This window comes from Macrobrachium rosenbergii, chromosome 32, assembly GCF_040412425.1.
Source record: "Macrobrachium rosenbergii isolate ZJJX-2024 chromosome 32, ASM4041242v1, whole genome shotgun sequence".
NCBI lineage: Eukaryota > Metazoa > Arthropoda > Malacostraca > Decapoda > Palaemonidae > Macrobrachium > Macrobrachium rosenbergii.
Genome location: NC_089772.1, coordinates 1,062,552 through 1,077,316, shown reverse-complemented (window position 1 = coordinate 1,077,316; position 14,765 = coordinate 1,062,552). Strand labels below are relative to the sequence as shown.

The window sequence follows — 14,765 nt, the reverse complement described above, 5'->3', positions numbered from 1 at the left end:
GTCATGACCTGCTGAAGAGCGGCTCTGACCAGAGAGAAAGTCCTGTCAACGACACCAACCAGCAAAGATGGCTCCGATCCCTGGGGTACTGCTGCAGAGGATTGATAGAGATATCCAGCTATCTCTGTTGCCGCTCAGCGAGAAGCATATGCTTGCAAGGGAAGCCAGATAGTCTCTAGTCGTGAGGGCACAGGGATTGTACTGCCTAAGGAATCACTTCACGTGTCGCTGACACAGAAGGTCGGGTCAGGGAGGAACTCTTCTCGGTGCCTTGGAAGCAGAGCTAGCAGGTTGGGCAAAAGGCGAAGTCTTCCAGCATTCATCTTGAAATTCAGGGTGAACAAAACTTGCTGAATACCTTGCAAATTAGATAAATACGGAGGGAAGACTAAGACGTTGAGGTTGTCCCACAACGTCAGCATGCATCACCGTACTGCCCATGGGTCTGGTACAATGGAGCAGAATACTTGTAGACTTCTGTTGTGCCGAGAAGTTGCTCAAGTCGAGCAACCTCTCCGTGAAGTATGGAGTGAGTGCAGGGAGCACTCTGTCCCTATCATTCAATGCCAGAGGTTGAACTCGCCTGCCAATACATCCCACTAACCAGAATGTATCTGGCTGACAGCTCTATAGAGTGCATCACAGTTCACTCGAGCACCTGCTTTGTCAACCGAAGCAATAGAAGGGAAATGAGACCATCTTGTTTGTTGACATATGCCATTACTGTGGTGTTGTTGCTCGACAACACCACTGAGTGTCTCATAAAACCGATCATGAAACTCTAAGAGAGCCAGAAAGACTGCCTTGAGTTCCGGGATGTTGATGAGAAGGTACTTATCGTCTCGGTCGCAAACCTCAAGACAATGGTCTTACAGGTGTGCACCTGAGAACAGAAGCATGTTATAGGAAGAATATGCAGATATATTCAGAGGTTCCTGTCAATCAAGCACCAGCTTAAATCCTCCCTCATCCTTTGAGAGAGGAAAGGACTGAGGACGGGAAGTAGACCTCCCTCATTCTCCACTGAAGAGAATGAAGGTGACGACAGGAGACCGAAGACGACTAGCTCTAGCTGAGCTGGCTGCCCAGGAACACGAGAGAGGAAACGGGACGGAAGTGTGATGAAAGGTGGCTGAGACCAGGAGGGTAGCAGATACTCCTTCCGAAGGATATCCACTACCAGGTCTCTGCTATGACGTTGCCTTAAGTCCAGTGACTCGACAGGCATCCCTTTGCCAAGGCGTCAGCAGGAGGAGAACGCTGTTGCAAGTATTCTCCCCCTTCATCTCTCCTTCTGCCCTCTTTCCGATTGGAAAGAGGGTTGAAAGAGAGACACGTATGCGCACTGTCTAAGAAGAGAAAGAAGAGGGGTGGGTGTTTATCTGGCGCCTCTTCAAGCCTGGTACTTCTTAGGGGCCGAGGAAGGACTAGCCTGCCTTAAGGTCGGGCCGTATGTTACCAAGACTTGAAGGTCTAGCTACTGCTCGAAGGACAATGCAGTTGCCTAGGCACGTTCCTTGTCAACCGTGGTATCTACCAACTCTTTGCGAAAGAGGGAGGCAGAACCCATTAAAGGTCTGTTCCAAAGGGCTTATGACGACTCGGGACTTACGAAACTGGAGATCCGAATCAGGACAGTGTCCTCCTTCTTAGCACTAAGACTGCCCACAGGTTGCTGTCTTGTGCTGGGTAGGAAGATCCACCCCAAGACTGGCACAGTCTCCAGAAGGCTGAGCCCTCTTCAGGAATGACTGCATTCAAAGAAGGAAGGCCTTGAAAGGTGACAGATCAAAGATCCAATCATTAGACCGCCTGGAGAAAAACCATAGCAGTGACCTCCAGGTTCGCTGTTTCTTGTTGCAAGAGGGAGACCCCCTTTTGCAACAAGGAGTTACAGCAAGAAACCTGAATCCAGGCAAACCAGAGCCAGGTCAACCTGGTAGTCGGCAAAAAGACCCCTCCGAGGCAAGAAGAATCACTTCTGACGAGTCAGAGGAGGGGAAAGGAGCTTGATTAGGTGTTATGACCAAAATGAATTCCTTACCCAGAGATAAGGTATTCATCTGATCAGGAACCCTTCAGTAAGCAAGGACTGCGGCAACCACCTGAAACCCCATGGTCCTGAAACCTCAAGGTCTTCGAGGAGTGAAGAGTGATTCACATAGGAGACTGCGGTCCTTCCCTGAGATCATTGTGTTGATGAATCGCGCAAAGATCTCTGTGAAGGTTCTGAAAAACGAGGGTGTCTGCATCCTGAAGAAGAGGACCCTCGAGTCCTTCCGGGTTGCGGTACTCCCGACCTTCTCTCTCTGCAGAAGGGAGAACCTTGACAGACCCCAGGAAAACCTACTCAACTATTTCGGATGTATGACGAGATGATCAGAGAACGGAGTCGGAGACATAGCTCCTTGTAACTGAACTTCGACATGACACAAAACTTGTCATAGTCCTCTGTCCAATTCACACCTCTTGGAAACAACCACGAGGGCTGGAAGAATAGGTGAGGAGAAAGAGCATTCCTACCTGTCCTGCTAGAATAACCAGCAGGAGAGGCAGACTATGGGTGGTCATCAACCTGAGGTGGTGACAGTAGCACGGGGGAAGGAGAGAGCTTACACCATGGCAAAACACTGACCTGAGGAGAGCAGAGAGTTCATTCAAACAGAGTCGAAAACTCAATTTGGCTGGTCCAAGGGAAGGCAATCTGGAGTTGGGTGGGGCAAGCAAGTCGAAGGGAGAGGATCACGTGAACGTGATCTGAGGCTGAGCAGGGTGAGCAAGTTGAACCGAGCCGTGTCAATCACGTGAATGCGACCAGGGCTGGGCAGTTATCAGCTGCCAAGAACCAGCACTGTCCTCCGGACATGCTCTAAACTCCTTCAAGGCTGAAGCCCCTTGAGAGGAAAGCTTAAAGGGGGATTCCTTGTCCGCTACCCTGAGTGCTTGGACTCTAGTGTCCAAAACATGAGAATGGGACCTGAACAAGCACTCAAAGCAGAGCTGGCAGGTAGTGTTGAAACACCTGAATGTCTCGGCACCTTCTCTCATCCTGTGCCTAAACCAAACTAGAGAGCAAACTCCCTTGTACATGCACTCAGCGAGACTCCTGAATTTTGTAAGAACAATCATTGGGAGTGGTCTCCTCTCGACTTCTGAAGAAATCGAGGAGGGACAGGTACAGAACCAGTCTTAGACGCAGACTTCTAAGAACTGCAATCGAGAGTGGTGGCCTCGAAGGTGGGGCACTCGAGGCCCCCGAGACATGAGAGACCCTGAGGAGAATGCGAATCTGTTCCCGACCCAAGGGCCAGGAAGAGCCAACAAGAGAACCTACTGCCTCTCTGGAGAGAGGCAGTCCCTTAGAAGTCCCACAGGACCTCTGAAGGGAACCTCCCTGCCTCTCCAGGCACTGGTACCCTCAGGACCAAGACACCAGGCTGGGAACCCGACCAAGTACTTGGTAGTGCTGGCAGGAAGAGATGAGACACCTGCGTGAATCATCTCTTTCTCTTGCCATGTGCCTGAACCAGGACGGTGAGAGGTTCGAGATTCCAGAGAATCTCGAGCACTCAAAGTGACTCGCGAATGAGCACCTGACACAGCACCAGTTTAGAAGCGGAACCTCTAGAATTGGCGACAGGAGCGTAAACCGAAGTCTGCGGGCCCGCAGCTCCCGAAACACAAGCCCCTGTGGAGGATGCGAATCAGCTCCCGAGCCTGAAGGCTGGAGAGAGCTGACGAGGGAACCTACTACATCCCTGCGAAGGGAGGCAGCCCCTTATGAGCCCCATGGTGGGACTTCTGGGGGAGGGGGGGTGCAGCCCTCCTCTTTTTCAGCCAACTGGGACAGTGAGAAGTCTCTCCGCCACCAGACCAGCTTCAGAAGAATCAGGGAAGAAGGCAGCAGAAGACTAAAATTAAAGATAAAGTTGAAGAAAATGACATCTCGCAGGGATTTCTTCCTCGATCTCCTCTCTGACATCATCTACAGGAGGGTGGGCAGGAAGTACAGGAATTGTCACAGCAGCTAAGGCAAGAAGAACAACAGATGCTGCCCGGGCGACAGGAACACCAGGAGTAGCAAAAAGAGTGACCAGGGCAGCTGAGGCAGGAACGGCCCAGGAGTGAGAGCTACAGGAATGTCAAAGTGGCAGCAGGAACAATAAAGGCAGCTGGGGCAGGAGACACAGCAGGAGAGGCCCAGAGACTACCGCCAGGGCAACAGGAGCAATCAGACAAAAGGCACAGAAGGAGCAGACGGGACCACAGGTACGACAGGAGGCAGTGACACAGCATACAGGAGTGCTGTCAGGTAACCATGGTCGTTGTTGGAGTAACCACTGTATGAGTGCCATAGTGAAACTCCTCAGGGGCAGGATATCCAACACAGTGAGATACCCAGCCATCTCTCTACTGTGCCCTATGATGCTTGCTGTCAACCTGAAGAAAAAGTAAAGTTGATTAGTAGAGGAAGACTTCTCTTGCTCTGAGGGGATTGCCCATGAAGCGAGAGGAGGCCCCTGAGAAGAGGTCGCCAGAACACCCACCCAGCCAATCTTCGCTCGCTCATTAAGGAGAGACAGTCAGAAAGAAGGGGAGGCCTGCTGGGAGAGAGAAACGAGAACAAAGGGGTGGTCATCAAGGGTGCCACGGGAGGCAAATAACCTTCAGACAACGTCTGGAAACCCCCCTTCGACAAGTTTCCTCCCAGCAAACTTGCCCACAGCGCAGGCAGTGAGGAGCAACACTCAGCAAGACAGAATAGGAATACAGTCACGCCCTTGTACCAGGGGCAGAAGGCGTGAGGTTCAAACGATAGGGAAGTGAACTTATTCGCCTCTGGCCGCCAACCCCAAGATACCACACGCTGGGGAAGACGACCACGCAAGACTATCAAAATTGAAGGTTTGTATATTAAATAATAACAAACACAAAAGCAACACAGAAAGATCCCAACAGGAAAAAAACAGCTTAACAACAATCAGGCAGAGAGCTCTGAAAACATGTCTGCACAGCATGACGGCTGAAAGCAAATTGGAATGTTTACAACTGGGCAGGCGGGACTCCCGCCTGACAGACGGTAGTTACTGCCTAACCACCTTGTTCCGCCTAACAGAAGGTAGTTACTGCCTAACCACCATGTTCACGAGTTTAACAGCCATTTCCAGCTTCACTGTAAGTAATTCCTAATGTAAAGGGCCGATGTTTTGTACTGATCCTCAAAGCTATCAAAGCTTGAAGGCTACTCAAAATAAGCGATAATACTTCACCGAAATCTAGTTATTCAACCGAAAACCAATGAACAAAAGCTGCTGCAAACACCCAACGTTTACTCGAGAACTGGCAAACACAAAACGAGCTTATCTGCTTAGTTGTTTCCACTACTCCCATTAAGGGTATCGGCCTGCGATTTTGGTGATATTGGCTCAAATTCGTGAAAATTAGTTATCGCCATATTTCCACAGATCTGGGTCCCGGCCATTGCCACACGAAGATAATATCGACATGAAGTTTTTAAACGGTTTAAAGGCCAATTTAAAGGCCACACCCAAGTAGAGAATTAAAGGTCTGGTTAGGGTGGTTTTACTATTTCATTTTGCATTCATTCTTCAGGTATTTCTATTTCTTTTCATTGCGATTCTTTCGTGATGCCGTACAATATGTTTTTTCCTGATAGAGATGGCAACGCTTCCCAGGACTGAATAACGCGAGCCAGTTGTCCCCGAGAGAGAATTTTATATTTCGTTGATGTAATCGTGTATTTGTTTATTTTCAATCCATTGCAACACTCGGACTTTTGACGTCAATTGTGTATTATATATATTACCAACATGCCAGAAAAGAAGTTTAGTAACCGAGAAGGAAGCAAGCTCATAATATCAAAACTTATCTTGAAGCTAAAAGTATAGACAGCTAATGTTATGGCTTCACAAGTTGCCACCAACTACGTGTGCTGAGGAGATGCCAAGTACTTCCTATTACGAAGCCCGCTCTGAGTGAAATCTATTATTCCCTTGCAAAATATTATATCAAGATGATGATGATGATGGCACTGACGACTTTGTTTTGAAGTTATCTGATGATGAGGAGAGGGAGGAGGAAAGAGAATGAGCATTTTCGAGATGTAATTGCTGTCCCTGACGTAGCTTCTGGAGATATTGAAGCTGCTGGTGCTCTCGCATTGTGGCAAAGATCACTAGACAGGGAATTCATATACTATAAAGTATTTGTTGGTGAAGGGGTTCGACAGCATATACAAAGGAGTATGCAGTTTGAATGAGGGCACTGGTCCTTATGGCACTCCATATCCAGTGCTCAGGAAGAATGCATAAACCACGCTCGGGAAGAGGATTGTCTTTCATCTTATGGCCTTGAAAAAGATACACAATATGTTTGAAATATGTAACAACAACAAACAAAGTTATGTTTAGGAGTGAGCTTGAGGACTCAATAAATTGAGTGATAGCAGTCATAAGATTGGAACATGATATCAGCTATGCAGCAAGTTCATTGCTGCCTATTATGAGAAAAATGACAGGGGAAAGCCTGAAGGCCTTCAGATGAAAGAGAAGACCAGGAAGCAGAATGTCTGCTATGCATTCAAGAAAGCAAAGAACATCAAGGAGGATATGAAGGAGGGGCTATTTAGCCTCTAAAAACCTGGCAGCACAAGAGTCGAGTGGCATTCTATGATTATCCCAAAAATAATATATGATAAACTATTTTCTTTAAGTGATAAGTGTTTTTAGAGGAATAATATATCTCTTATAAAAGAGAGAGGGAACAAGTGCCATGTAGGCTTTTCCAAGAAACTTTATATGCTTCTAAAAGCAAAATAAATGGTTAGCAAAACTTTAACTGCATTTTTCTCAAAACTTACTTTTTCTACATTCAAATTCCAAAAACTCCCAGATTTATGAATGGATTTTAAAAATCTAAAAAGCAATTTGAACAAAGATAGTGAGAGAACACATCGGCAAATTTATTTTTCTTTTTTTTCTAAAAAATTTTTTACCAAGATTTAATATATAATTTTATGGTATTTTTTATTGCACTTTTTAAATATTTTTTTAAATAGCATACATCACATATTAGATTTTTTGAGTTTTGCCGTTTTATTTGATAGGAACTAAACTTTCACTATACTTTTGTTTTTAAATTGAATGATAAATAATGAAGGAGATGTACTTTAAAAAAACACAAAAAAATGTTATGTTTAAAAAGAAAAAATATTCATTAAAAAAAGTTTTCATCCAATTCACCTGAAATTTTGTATGCATCTTCGGTCAAACTAGAGGTAACACCTGTAGAAGTTTGAACAAATCGGCCACTCGTAAATTAATCCTGACTTCGGCCGATACCCTTAATGGTGGGCTTGTCACCTACACTAAACAATAGGAGTGCTACCATGATTTTTTAAATGAAAGGCTGTTGTGCAAGTTAGAAACTATAACTATGTAATTACTTGGTGAGTTACGTGTATGAAAAAACGTTTCCTTGGAACAGTTGCCTTTTTTAAACCAAAACTTATTATATTTCAAGATTGATATTCTCTAGCCATACAGTATAGCCAAAACCCAACAACAGGGTGAGTGGAGTTTATTCTATTCTTTTGACCTTAATACAATACCAGTTAACATAACTGAGGGTTAAGTAGTGAGGAAGTCTCCAAAATATTTTCAGAAACCAAAAATTTTCACTGAAATTAAACTAAGTGACAATATACAGACTGTCTCTCTTTAAGATAACATAAAGCAAGTACTGTAGATGGGATTGCTACCTTTTATAAAATGAGAATTACCAAACTCACCACCATAAAGGGAGTTTATCTGTTGCAAACGGGAACGAGTTGCCTCTGTCACCCCCGCATTTTCTTTGTTTTGTCGACGGGCCTGGCTTCTGGCCATCATCCTCTGCAAAAAAAAAAAATGACATTAGTAATCACCCCAAAAATTGCAGTATTTTTTAAGCAGGTTTCATTTTCCTGGATATAAGTACCTGAAGTCTTTTTTTACGCAATATACTGTACTATACCTTCAGTCATTAAGCCTGGTAACAATGAAGTTAATTAGCATTACTGTATGTAAGTCAGGGGTGGAGGTACCACCAGGGAAAAATGCAATTATCTGTAAAAAATGAGTCTGTCTCTACAAGAATACAAACCTCTGTCTTAAATATGGAGACCCATTCCTTGGATGGGAAGTAATGTCGAAGAGCACCATCAGTAACATTCTTCCAACTATAATTGTTTGCTTCCCGGTCACACGTGAGCAAGGGAAGGAAGATGCTTAGGACCTCCTCTGCAACTTAGCAGAGTAAACACCCCATATTCGCATTCTCACGATTCGCGGACTCACGTATTCACGGATTTCTCTTTGGAATGTATCTACCAATTATTTGCAGAAAATTCGACCATTTGCGTATTTTCCACTGAGAAATATTCACTAAAAATACTGTATTTTCATCTCATTTTCATGACTAAATGCACTTTTTGTGATAAAACTATTAAAATACTCAGGTAATGCTCGAGTTACGATAATTCACCTTATGATAATTTGATTTGGCAATAGGGTAAGCAATTAATACCGATGCGACAATATTATTTATAAAATATTTTAAAATTATGCGCGGGCACAGGCAGCAGCGTAATCAGGCAGTGAGAGAGACCAAATTACAATAGACAACTTTTCCTCCATCTCTTTATCCCACCTTCTAGTTAAAAAAGTAAAAGAGAACGATAAAAGTACTGTCAGTAATGTTATACTCTTGCATAAATGCGTACAGCCATAAGCAACCCACCAAGAAACTGTTGTTTTGCTTATAACCGAATCGGATAACAACAGCCATTTACCTGTATTTCAACCATTGTATGGTAATAAACAATTACCGTACGGTATGGCACAAATGACGTTAAGTAGAATAGAACTGATATTTTTTGCATTATAACCTTATTCAGTATGGATAAAAGATTGCCAAGGAAATATACTGCTAAATTTAAGCTGCAAGTTGTAGCTGAAGCTGAGAAAACAATGTTCAAGCTACTAATGACTACACAGTACTGTAAATTATCGTGCATTGGCAATATGGATGAAACTTAATTGTAATTAAAATGGGAGAGAAAGTAATTTAATCAAAACTACTGGGCATGAAAGAACACATTACTGCGATTTTTACGCCAATAAACAATAAATACGTAAAGCTCGTATTATGATGAAATCAAGTGAAAATAACGAAGGGAATCTTGACATTTTTTTTTACACAAAAACGCTCCCAAATGGCCATCATCAATCGTCATCTATTAACGAAAATAATAGATAAATTAATTTCACAACAAGACGTATTTTAGTTATATTTGACTTAAAAACACTTCGTATGACGAAAAATAATCTTGCCACTTATAAATAAAGTATCTAGACACTAGAGATTCATTTACGCTAACTAGAAGCAAGAAAAGCGCTCTGAATTGAGTTAAATGCGGCGAAATAAACACCGTGTAAACATTTCCAAATCAAAACACTGATCGCTATGACCGAACAGTCAAATACTATCCTAATAAGGGTTGCTGCACTGTCCCTTTTAACACCATGATGTGCCAAAAAATGGCAGTCTTCCTCTGTTTTAAAATATTCCACTCTCTCTATGAATCTCCTATCCTCCTGATTCTTCAGGATTTTCTGGTAGTGTTCTAGATACTGAGTGTCCTTCTGAAACTTGACACACTGTTGTTTTAATCTATTCAAAGCAACCCAAAGTTGGAAGTTGATCTCCTTTTGTCGCCTTTCCAAAGCAATGCCACAACATACTGTTTGTCAATTTCAGAATAAGTTACAGTACTCTTAAAGTTCTCCAATACTTTCCGTTCCTGTTCAGTTATTTCACTGCAGTCAATATGTACCTAAATGATCTAAAGTCCATAAAGTTTCAAGATCTTCCTTTGGATCCTTTAAATGAGTAGCCCTTTCAGTCGTAATTATGCTGTCAGTTTCCACTGCCAGTTTTAAAATGGAAACATGAGTCTCCTGGTGGGAGGAGAACTACATTCCGGTTACCATATAACCAAATATGGTTGGTAGCAATACTAAATTTTCAAATTACCTAAACCCTGGATGTAAGATGCTGTACACATTGTCAACCCCTATTAACAATTCTATATATAAGTGACTGTTTTCAAAGTCTTTTATCAGCTAAGCTGATTTTCATTCTACACAAAGACCTTAAGTTCTTCTTAATGTCAAATTTCTTTGTATATTCTGGTAGCTCATCTACCACTATAAAATCCATATTCATTAATCTACCCCAGTGAGGTACAGTGATGCTCACCATTTCATAATCCTTAACTGGTGTAGATGTTGAGTAACCTCTCAATAATATATTTTCAACTCCCTTGCTTTTATAGCAGAGTCCCTCAAGAGCAGATTTCTTTACAAATGATCTTTCGGCATTGGTGTCTAACAACCCTCTCTTTCGCACAATGCGGCCTCTTTTACCCTTTAGAGTTATTGTGGCTGTAGGCAAGATCGACTTCCTAGTCGTCTCATTTCCCTGTCCGGTGTTTGTCAAAGAGAGTGTTCCAACTTGTACCCCACCTACCTTACATTTATTTGGCTGGTTTCTATTGCATATAGCACTATGATGTATAACAGTGCAACCGTTATTACAACCTTGCCAGTCACAGTCGGAACTGAAGTGTTTCCTGGATGCACATATGAAACATAAATCCAGAGTTCTGAGTCATTCTATCTTTCCTCCTCTGGTTGCATGGGATTTACGTGTCCATATATGACTGCCTCCACAAAGTGCACACCCCCTAACCTGGTTTACCTTGGCTTTGTTTGTATTTTCTTTAGGCCTTAACAATGTTTTTTTTTGGTCTCACAGATTGCCCTTGTTCTACAGTGAAAGCAGATACCGCTGTTAATGTATTAGCTTTTACTGGTTCAGTCTGTGGAAAAGCCCTCAAATTGTGTATTTCTTCAGGATATTTTTTAAAGGTGTCAAATTTAAGCCAATCTTCTCCATACCTTCGTTTTATTATTTCACTTACACTACTAGGTAGTTTAGTGTAGAGCAAGGTGGTATACAATTCACTCAATTTCAGCTGTTCTCTCTCCAGTGATCTTATGCAGCATTTGAAATGTGCTCTAAAACCTTGTAGCGATTCTGCATCTGCCTCGGGAGTCTCAGTTTGGAGGAGTTTTCTAACTAAACACAACTTGATTTTGTCTTTTCTGCCATAGGGCTCTTTTAACAAGTTCACTGCTTGTAAATATTTATCACCTTCTAATTTAAAACCAGATATCAGTTCCAGAGCCTCCCATTCCAATAGGCCCTTCATATAAGAAAACTTCTGTATATTCTCAAAATCAGTGCGTTGGTGTACTGATGCTTCATAAAGTTCCCAAAATTAATTCCATTCCAATACATCACCATCAAAATGTTAGAGGTCTAATTTAGGTAACTTTACACTAGCTTTAACAGGCAATATCGGCACACTAGGTTCATCCCCTACAGAAGACTCATGATGGAGGAGTTGTCTATGAATTTCAGTGCCTACCTTTAGGCTATATTCAACTTGATTCATAATTTGGTCAGGTTGTTCCTCCAGGATCCATCAGATCCAATATTTCATCCAATTCCTGTATTTTCTGCAAATATTCCTTCAAAGAGTCTCTCAATGAAGAAACACTATTGATATCACCTGCATCAATAGTGGTTTCAACCTTCTTTGACCAGTTTAGTTATCACAGACTTAAAACCCCTGTCTCCTCATTAATTCTTCCAGGTCAGACATCTTAGCCTATAATTTACCAACACCAAATAAATACATTACTTATCAGACATAAAATGCTCCCTGTCCCCTCATTAATTCTTCCAGGTCAGACATCTTAGCCTATAATTTACCAACATCAAATATATAAGTTCTTAATTACTAAAAAAATGTACAAACTGCCAGCTCCAAAAAATATATATACTGCACTAGCTAATACAATATTCAAAAGTTGGCTACACCTCTTCAAATTAATCAATGGTAGATCACTACTGGGTATATTATATACATATATGTAGATTGACTACACACATATATAAACAATGTACAACACAGGGTTTTATTTCAAATTAAATTTCACTCAAGTATCTTATCCATTTCAGTATAGACTAACACATAACTAATTCTAAAATGGCTGCCACCATCAGCCAGTCACGTTTTTATCTTTATCGCCAAGTAACACAACAATCCCTAAAATTTCATAAACACCAACAATACAGATTACTGTTATAACAACCAATCACTGCGATCCTGGTCAGGGCACCAATTTATTCTGACTCATTCAGAATAAATAGAGCATTTCAAATCTTAAGTATTATCGTATAACCTAAACGATTTGAAATGTACTAACCCAATCGTAGCCTAAGCCTTATACTATGACACCCAGATTACTTCACTCATACGCTATTCCAAATTGCACTTAAAACAATGCATTGCATTGTGTATATTAATCTAAAACATAAGGTGATATAAACTTACTGTTGGCGCATTCAATGTTCCTAGCTTGAATTGCAATGAGCACAATCTCTACTTCGTAAGCCTCATCCAAAGCACACCTCAAGACATTCTCCTTACATTTAGATATGCATATCTCCTAAAGAAATTTCCCTATATGAACTTTAAGATGAAAAGGAATACTGAAGTAGATTTGAAGGCACCGACAACTATGGCTGCATCCTTTTTGAGTCCCTACTAACTTGAACTACACTGCACCAAGGCTGTGACGAGACTGGTTTCATGGCCGCCTTTGGCCAACACCAAACATTCGACTGACCACCGGACAAAAACTGATGCCAGTGTAACAGTCTTTATTTTCCCCTGTCCAAATTCCCCCCGGGGGAAATATGGCCCACCCAGGATATATTCCCCCTGCAGGAATTTTGTCCCTGGATAATATTCCCCCTCTGGACCAAGATTCCCCCAACCCCACTGCTGTTATAAGAGCATGGCTATGGCGGCAACGTGTAGCAATGACAGCCTGCCACACAGGATAATTATCATCACAACTAAACTACCTCTTGGGGGTCATTCATTATCTTTGTTAATTACAGTCTTTTGGTTGTTTATACAGAAATCCCCAATGGGCTTGTACTAAACACGCCGCAAAGGTGGATGGATACATGTAGGAGGGAGAAATGGCCTAGAGGGGAAAATATCGGAGCGCCTGCAGTTTACATTGACGTGGGTGTCGTCTGCCAGTTTTCTAGTCGCGGAGGAATACCAACAAACGAAATCAGTACTAAAATGACGAAACTATAACTAACCAACCTAACCTAAACTTGTGTGGCGTGCCCTTACCTAGCTGGGGGGCTTTGCCCCCCCTGAACCCCCTGGAAAGATAGAGAACATGGCGTTTCGTGTGGAACTACTTACCTTGGCGGACGGGACAAACGCCGTTATGTGGCGCCAATGTAAACTGCAAACTACCCAAAATATCCTAGGTCCAAAATTCCCCACGGAGGAAAAACAGCCTGGGCTGTTATTCCTGGGGGGGAAATCAATCCTAGGCTAATTTTCCCAGGGAGAACTTCAGTCAAGGGGGAATAATTTCCTACTACACCAGCAGTTAAGCACTATTACGTGTATACTTACAGTTAAACACACGAAACAGCCAAAACAACGCTTTTCATTACTAAAAATACAAACACAGCAAAACATAATATCCTTCTTCTCCATAACACGCATTTCCACTTTACGTAAATTTAGAAAGAATACATAAACTATGCCACAACTTGCGGAAACGTACAATCTCTCTCATCGAAGTTTCGACACTGGGGAACAAATCTTTTCTACGTATGTGGCAGCCAAGGAAAAAGTGAATGGTGACAGTGAGTGAATCACCCCCTATGGAAAAGGCGATGGCTGCATCCCGTGGAAACAAACAAAGGAAGTAGTTTTAATAAAACCCCCATGACAGTTTTATTCCCTTAAAAAAACACCTGTCATGACCACCATTCTACAAGGGCCTGGGACTGAATCTGTATCGTCTCACGTATCAAATGAAGGAGCCCATGCCATCAAAGTTACGAGAGCACACTACAACACAGGGTAACTTGGGTACTGACTAATATTAATGCCCAAACCTTGTGGAATGGTGATTATGTCCAATTAGGATTCCCGAAGGAGGTCTCTCCGGCAGATAATGAAGATGTCTAAGCTACAATCGGCTGGTCTGGAAGTGGTTTAAATTATAATTTTAATTGCATATGGATGCTTTCATTCCTCATCTAAGCCTCCTCCACAATATCCTTGACGCTAAGAATTTCATCAGCTGTCTTACCTGCACAAAGGGATCTGACATTTTTCCTTAATGATACGGTCTCCACTGACACTGCACACAACTTCAGGATTTAAACTGCAACGACTGATCGTGTTCATATACTGCGCAGGCGCAGAACTGCCATGACGTCACATATCAACAAGAACATCTGTGCCACATCTAAACCCAGCAGTATTATAATCCCTTTTAATTCATAAGAAGGTAATATAATCTGTCCAAGAGTACTTTTATATTAAATTTATATAGAATATGTTACATATATTTCAAAATTAAAGTTTATTCAATTGTTAAAATTGAAAAATTTCATACATATGGCATTCGATTCTGAGCGTCAAAATATCTCAACTTGAAATTATGTTGAGACAAGAGCAAGACACATTTTGCCATGTAAATATATTAAACTACTTCATGAATCATAAAAATAATGCGGAAACAAAT

At 42.1% G+C, this 14,765-nt stretch overlaps 1 protein-coding gene across 1 annotated transcript in view; it reads right to left on the bottom strand.

Moving 5' to 3' along the window:
- The window catches only part of LOC136855607 (anillin-like), a 212,793-nt gene extending 198,362 nt beyond the window's left edge, over nt 1–14,431 (bottom strand). Inside the window, exons 1-2 of the mRNA XM_067132701.1 lie at nt 14,328–14,431; nt 7,811–7,913 (exon numbers count right to left, since the gene is read on the bottom strand). Coding sequence (XP_066988802.1) covers nt 7,811–7,913; nt 14,328–14,348 — 124 coding nt within the window. The 5' untranslated portion in view covers nt 14,349–14,431. The remainder of the gene's footprint in view (nt 1–7,810; nt 7,914–14,327) is intronic.
- Between the last annotated feature and the right edge of the window lie 334 nt (nt 14,432–14,765).